At 42.0% G+C, this 7,553-nt stretch overlaps 1 protein-coding gene across 2 annotated transcripts in view; it reads left to right on the top strand.

Annotated features, from left to right (window-relative positions):
• Positions 1–374: 374 nt before the first annotated feature.
• Positions 375–7,553, top strand: part of FERMT1 (fermitin family member 1) — a 66,527-nt gene continuing 59,348 nt past the window's right edge. Inside the window, exons 1-2 of one of the 2 annotated variants that reach the window (XM_032606569.1) lie at positions 375–785; positions 5,678–5,846. In XM_032606569.1, coding sequence (XP_032462460.1) covers positions 5,696–5,846 — 151 coding nt within the window. In that variant the 5' untranslated portion in view covers positions 375–785; positions 5,678–5,695. The remainder of the gene's footprint in view (positions 786–5,677; positions 5,847–7,553) is intronic. The other variant, XM_032606570.1, reaches the window with a different exon arrangement.

Here is a 7,553-nt window from a genome sequence, read left to right as displayed (position 1 = left end):
TTCGGATGAATCCCACAGGAGGGTGAGCGGAGCGCTGGGTGGTGAATGTGAGGTGAGCCACCCAGACTTCCGCGAGGGGCGGGGCCTTGGGTTCCCCCAGGGTTTTCCATCGTGCATGTTTGGGGTGCCTCACCCTTCTCAGGGGTTTACACCACCCTCTTACTCAGAGATGAACCTCTTTTGTTTCTTCCACCTGGCGACCACAGGTCCTCCAGGCTCTCTAGAGGGGAGGCGGTTGTTCCCGCCTGAAGCCGGGGCTCCTGGCGCGTGGACGCACCCCGGGGTGTGAGTGACTGGTACACCCTGAGGGCGGGGAAGTAGCAGGATCTTAATCACCGGGCTAGTACTGGGCGGGCCTCGGGGAACCGGGAAACTGGAGGCGGTCTAAGGGAGGGTGGGCAGGATGAGAGGTCGCAAGAGGGGCACGGGGCTGAGCCTCCGCCGGATTCTCCCCGCCCTCTCGCCGCGCGGTAGCCGGGCGACCACCCTTTGCCCGTAAAGTCTGCGGAGCGCCTCCTCCTCGGGCAGCGGGACCTGGCAGGCGGGGGCTGGGCGTGCAGCCGCCTGCACGCTGTGCTGGCCGGCCTTGCCCCGGGGGCCGCGCGGGGCGGAGACTGGGCGGCGGGGGCGGGTGCCTGTCTAGGTGGCAGGTCCGCGCGCAGCCCTCGCCAGCCGAACCTCGCGGAGCAGCTGCCGCCACCGCGCGCCCCTGGCTCGGCCGCAGTGGCCTCTGGCCGGGTCTCCAGGGGACAGCGACTCCGCACGCCGCAGGCTCCGGAAAGGAGGTGGGTGGCGAGGGGCCGGGACCAGGCTGGGAGGGGAGGCTGCGATGGGCACCGCTGGTTCCCGAGACCCCCGCCCCTGCCTTTCTACAGCCCCTTGCACTTAAATGGCTGGTGGATTAAAAACCGCGTCCTTGGCTTGTGACCACCTTCTCCGTCCTTGCGTATCTGGCTGCGCAAAATAAACTGTCCGTCCAGCCGCGGGGGTGGGGGGTAGGGGCAGGTTTATGCCCACCCACCACACTCCCCTGGGCCCCAGGACCCTGCAGAGCTGGCAAAAGACAGGCCAGAGGCCTTTATGGGGGTAGGGGGCAGGTTTTTACCCACCCATCACACTCCCCTGGGCCCCAGGACCCTGCAGAGCTGGCAAAAGACAGGCCAGAGGCCTTCGGACCCACTCACTCTCTGATCTTCCAGGGGAAGCGTTGGGTCTATTTCCCGCATCATTCTCTCTGTCTGCCTGCCTGCGTCTGTCTGTCTTTCTTGATTGAGTTTTCTATAAAGGACCCGAGGAAGTGGGCAACTGGGCTTCCCCAGAGGAAGGCAGGTCTGGTGGTGCGCTTTGCTTCTTGTTCTGGTCTTTAACTTAGATGTGCTTTCCTCAACAAGTAACAGCTTGCTGAACGTGAGAAGTTCGCTCAAAAAGGCGCAGAAAAGATAGGAGAGGAATGTGGGGAAACCAGATTGCCTAATTTTAGCCAGAATTTCGTTGTAAGGGAATCACCATTTATTGCCTAAATGAGAAGTGTTTTGATTGCCCAGGTTAGGAAAAGAAAAAACCCTCTGTCTGATTGCTCACGAAACAAGCAGTAAGGAGTCATCTTAAAAGTAAGGTTATTTTCTTTGTGTACAAAACATTTTAAATAACAAAACCTCAAATCATAGCATTTTAGAAATTGTAAGGATCTTAAAGTCAAATACTTCAATGGCGTGTTATGAGTTTGTCTATGAAAGAGTTATCTTTATTGTGTCCTCACTGGGAAAGATTTATGTTAGTAGGAATGCTTAGTGAAGGTACTGAGAGTTTAGCTAAGAGTTTTAAGAGTTGTACAATAGATCCTTGTAGCTTATTTTATTTTTTAAAAATTTTTTTTATTGGAGTAAAATTGCTTTACAATGTTGTGTTAGTTTTGGCTGCTTATTTATTTTATACATAATAGTTTGTACCTCAATTTCCTACCCCTATCTTGCCCCTCCCCCCTTTCCTCTCCCCACTGGTAACCACTAGTTTGTTCTCTATATCTGTGAGTCTGTTTCCTTTTTGTTATATTCACTAGTTTGTTTTATTTTTTTAGATTCCACATATAAGTGATATTGTACAGTATTTGTATTTCTCTGTCTGACTTATTTCACTCAGCATAATACCCTCCAAGTCCATCCATGCTGTTGCAAACAGCAAAATTTCATTATTTTTTTATGGCTAATATTCCATTCCACATCTTCTTTGTCCACTCATCTGTTGATGGACACTTAAGTTGCTTCCATATCTATTGTAAATAATGCTGCTGCGAACATTGGAGTGCATGTATCTTTTCTAATTGGTGTTTTCAGTTGTTTTGTTTTGTTTTGTTTTGTTTCTGATATATACACAGGAGTGTTATTGCTGGGTCATGTGGTAGTTCTATTTTTAGTTTTTCGAGAAACCGCCATACTGTTTTCCACAGTGGCTACACCAATTTACATTCCCACCAACTGTGTAGGAGGGTTCCCTTTTCTCCACATCCTTGCCAACATTTGTTATATGTAGTCTTTTTGATAATAGCCATTCTGACAGGTATGAGGCAATATCTCACTGTGGTTTTAATTTGCATTTTCCTGATGATTAACATGTGGAGCATCTTTTCCTGTGCCTGTTGGCCATCTATATGTCTACTTTGGAGAAATGTCTATTTAGGTCTTCTGCCCATTTTTTTAATGGGCTGTGTTGTTTTTGCTTTTGTTTTTGTTTTTTACTTGAGCTGTATAAGCTGTTTGTATATTTTGGAAATTAACCCCTTGTCTTTCGCATCTTTTACAAATATTTTCTTCCATTCCATAGGTTGTCTTTTAATTTTGTTTATGGTTTCCTTTGCCATACAAAAGCTTTTAAGTCTAATTAGGTCCCATTTGTTTATTTTTGCTTTTATTTCATTTGCTTTAGGAGACAGATCAAAAAAAATATTGCTACAATTCAAGTCAAGGAGTGGTCTGCCTATGGTTTCTTCTAGGAGTTTTATGGTTTCTGATTATATTTAGGTCTTTAATCCATTTTGAGTTTATTTTTGTATGTTATTAGAGAGTGTTCTAATTTCATTCTTTTACATGTAGCTGTCCAGTTTTCCCAGCACCACTTATTGAAGAGACTGTTTTTTCTCCATTGTATATTCTTGTCTCCCTTGTTGTGGATTAATTGACAAGTGTGTGGGTTTATTTTTGGGCTCTCTGTTCTATTCCATTGATCTATGTGTATGTTTTTGTGCCAGTCCCATACTGTTTCAATTACTATAACTTTGTAGTATAGTCTGAAGTCAGAGAGCATGATTCCTCCAGCTCTCTTCTTTTTCAAGATCATTTTGGCTATTCGGGGTCTTTCATGTTTCCATACAAATTTTAAAATTATTTGTTCTAGTTCTGTGAAAAATGCTGTTGCTATTTTGACAGAGATTGCATTGACTCTGTAGATTGCCTTGGGTAGTATGGTCATTTTAACAATATTAATTCTTCTAATCCATGAATATGGTATATCTTTCCATCTATTTGTGTTGTCTTCAATTTCTTTCTTCAGTGTCTTATAGTTTTCCAAGTATAGATCTTTTACCTCCTTAGGTTGGTTTATTACTAGGTATTTCATTCTTTTTGATGTAGTGGTAAATATTATTGTTTCCTTAATTTCTCTGATAATTCATTGTTCGTGTATAGAAGTGCAGCAGATTACTCTCTATATATTTTGTGGTCTGCAACATTACTGAATTCATTGATGAGCTCTAGTAGTTTTCTGGTGGCATCTTTAGGATTTTTTATGTATAGTGTCATGTCATCTGCAAACAGTGACAGTTTTATTGCTTCCTTTCCAATTTAGCTTCCTTTTATTTCTTTATCTTGTCTGATTGCTGTGGCTAGGTCTTCCAATACTGTGTTGTATAAAAGTGGCTAGAGTGGGCATCCTTGTCTTGTTCCTGATCTTAGAGGGAAATACTTTCAGCTTTTCACCATTGGGTATGATTTTAGCTGTGGGTTCATCATATATGGCCTTTATTATGTTAAGGTACGTTCCCTCTATGCCCACTTTCTGCAGACCTTCTCAGAGGTCACCATAGTCCTGGCTTAATAAGTGATCTAGTTAATTTGAAGGGAGGAAATGAGTCCTGGAGCTAATTTTTCAAGTAGCTATTGCAATTTGAGGGTATGAGAGGAAGACCAGCATTAGCTGGAGCTTGTTATGAATGCAGGGTTTCCACATCCACCCCAGACCTGCTGACTAGAACCTGCATGTTAATAAGATCCTGCTGAATAGGATCTGCACATTAATAAGGTTCTCAGGGTTCATGTGCACCTTCCATTAGAGAAGCCCTTTCCTGGGCCGTTTGCATGCACAGATGTTTCTCAAAAACAGGCCTTATGAAAACATAGATTTCTCATAAGCTGTCTTTACCTGGAAAAATGAAAAATACTTGTTATCACTTAAATGACTTATTTTTATTTTAAATCTTAAGATAGCCAAGAGAGGTAGTATCATTTGCTTTCTATTTAAGAGAGAGCTGACATTTTTAAGTTCTGCCAATTTGGAATCCCAGTGTTCCTATTACCCCCACAACACTCAGTTCTTATACTGCTTAGCTTCTTTCATCATAGTTCCTCCAACGAGGAGAACACTATGGGTTTGAAGTTCTCACCCCTAACTGTACTTTGAAGAGTGGGTTTGTATGTCTGTCACGCCTGTTTTAAATCTGTTGCTAAAGGTGTGTCCAAAAACTTAATTGATGCACTTGTTTATCAACCTCTATATGATATAAAACAGTTATTCAAGTAAATCAAATATGTGGCAATAACTAATGACCTGCATCTCTATGTGCTTAAGATAAAACTACGCTATATGACTAAAAAAGAAACGGTTTTGCTCTATTTTTATTTTTTGAATTTTCATACCAGAAGATGTCATCAGTATTTATGGGAGGAATGTAATAATACATATGTATATACATTAGAGATAAATTTTTTTTAATATTTATTTATTTGGTTATGCTGGGTCTTAGTTGTAGCAGGCAGGCTCCTTAGTTGTGGCTCAAGGGCTCCTTAGTTACAGCTTGCTGGCTCCTTAGTTGTAGCATACAAACTCATTGTGGCTTGCATGTGAGATCTAGTTCCCTGACCAGGGATCGAACCCTGGCCCCCTGCATTGGGAGCACTGAGTCTTAACCACTGCACCACCAGGGAAGTACCAAGATAAAGATTTTAATTTCCTTTTTTTAAATCAGTTCTACTGAGATATAATTTTCAAACAGCAAAATACATCAAAGTGTACATTTAAATTCAATGCATTTTATTGTATACAAATTATACTTCAATAAAGTTGACTTTTTTTAAGTGTCAAGGATTGCCATGATTTGTTACCTATTGCTAAAATAGTTCAGAGAAGGTCAAGAAGAGTCAGTAGAGAGGGATGGATGCACTGGGCAGGCACAGAAAATAGCCAGGTGGACCTGGGAGGGTGGAAAAGTGAAGTACATAAATTTAGAAGGCCTGAGATGATTTTTATAAGACTTTTTGTCTTTAAAGTTAAGATGCTGAATTTAATATCAGGAGCCCTGTGGCATTTTTGAAGAGGGGGCTAAAATGGGGGAAAAAAAGTTTTGCTCTGCAAGGTCTGCTTGGCGAGTCCCAGCCTCCTTCTGATCTATCTGCCTTTTTACGCAAAGACACCTGCATTTGCCACAATGCTCTCATCCAGTGACTTTGCGTCTGCTTCTTGGGAGCTCGTGATCCAAGTTGACCATCCAAATGAAGAGGAGCAGAAGGATGTCACACTGAGAGTGTCTGGAGACCTGCACATTGGGGGAGTGATGCTCAAGTTAGTGGAACAGATCAGTAAGTTGCTGCTTCTTTATGGTTTCTCTACATTTGAAACCCTCTCTGTTGCATCACCACTAAATGGCTGAACTGGATTATCTGACCATCTAAATTTTTTTGATCATCCATCTTGTAATGGTCCCTGCCTGCAAGAGGAAGAGAAATGGGAAGCCCTGAAGGAGCCCAAACCACCCCCTGACCCCCAATGTGAAAATTTGAGTCTTTGGTGGCAAACGAAAGCTACCCAGTAGGTGTAAAAACCTATTTGCACAAGAACAGGACCCCTTCCATGGTGACTTTAGACCACACCTGGGGCCTTAGATTATTGTGTGATTCTCTGTTAATGCTTGATTGCTCCGAGATGCAGGCGGCCTGGTGCCAATATGTCTTTTAATATTGTCCACCATTTGCTACTCACCCTGTTTAAAACAAGGAAAGAAGTCTTCAGGGTCAGAGTCTTCACATCACGAGTCAACATGAGGTACCTAGAATTTAATAATGTTCTATTTTCTTTGTATTTATTTTTTGTCTTCTACTTAAGACCACAGATGTTAGCTTATCATTTACACTAGTGATATAAAGTATTTTTAAGTAAGCGTTCATTGGAGTATCATATACGTACAGAAAAGTGCACTTATTATAAGTGTACAGTTCAGTGAATTTTCACAAAGTCATATAACCACCACCCAGATCAAGAAAGAGAACATTACCTGTTCCCCCACCCAAGTCCCGCACCTAACCCCTCCCAGCCACTGCCCCACCAAGGGTAACCACTATCCTGAATTCTTACTCCATAGGAGTAAACTGTACAGTAAACTGTATATAAGTGGAATTATACAGGATAATATACTCTTAGGCATCTGCTTTCTTTCCTGCCACATTATGTCTGTGAGATTTAACCATGCTATTGCATATAGTTTGGGTTCATTGATTCTCATTGCAGTATAATATTCCATTGTATGACTATGCCACAATTTATCCATTTACCTGTTGATAGATATTTGGATTGTTTCCATTTGGGGGCTTTTACAGATAGTACCATCTTTTGGTCTATATAGTACACGCATTTCTAATGGGTATATAGCTCAGAGAAAAGTTACTGAATAGGACTTTCCAAAATAGTTATAGCATTTATACTTCTAATAGCACTGAGAGAAACATTTTCTAATTTAAATAGAGAGAAAGAAAGAGGGAGAAACTATTTTTTAAGTAAATAAAAATACCGGTGGCTCTTAATTTAGCAAAATAAAAGATTGAATATTGACTCTAACATTGGCAAAGGGGAAAGATTCAACCTAGATACCAAGGGGCATTGAAGAAGGGGAAGAATTCAATGTTGATGCTACCATTAAGAGAGAAAATATTCAGCTCTGATTTCAGTGTAAACACTTTGGAAATTGGGAATATGGTGGAGCTAATAAGAGATGGACATTCCTGAGAAGAGTGAAATGTCAGCTTCCCAGTACTTCTGCGTGCAGTTTGATTGGGAGCTGTTGATATTCCCTTGTGGAAAGATTCATTTCTATTAGAGAAATAATCTTGATTAAACAGAGGTGATGCTCCTGGCCTTCCCAGAAAGGACCATGGCACCAAGGGACTTGGGAGAAGATAACTTTAGTATTTCATCAGGAACAAAAATTGTATGTCTCTCTTCCTTCCATAGTATTTAAATATAAAGAAGGTAAGGTTCAGTCTGTCTTCTACCTGCCCCGCCTTAGGGACTTT

The sequence above is a fragment of the Phocoena sinus genome, chromosome 15 (assembly GCF_008692025.1).
Source record: "Phocoena sinus isolate mPhoSin1 chromosome 15, mPhoSin1.pri, whole genome shotgun sequence".
Taxonomy (NCBI): Eukaryota; Metazoa; Chordata; class Mammalia; order Artiodactyla; family Phocoenidae; genus Phocoena; species Phocoena sinus.
This window is presented reverse-complemented; position numbering and strand designations above follow the sequence as displayed.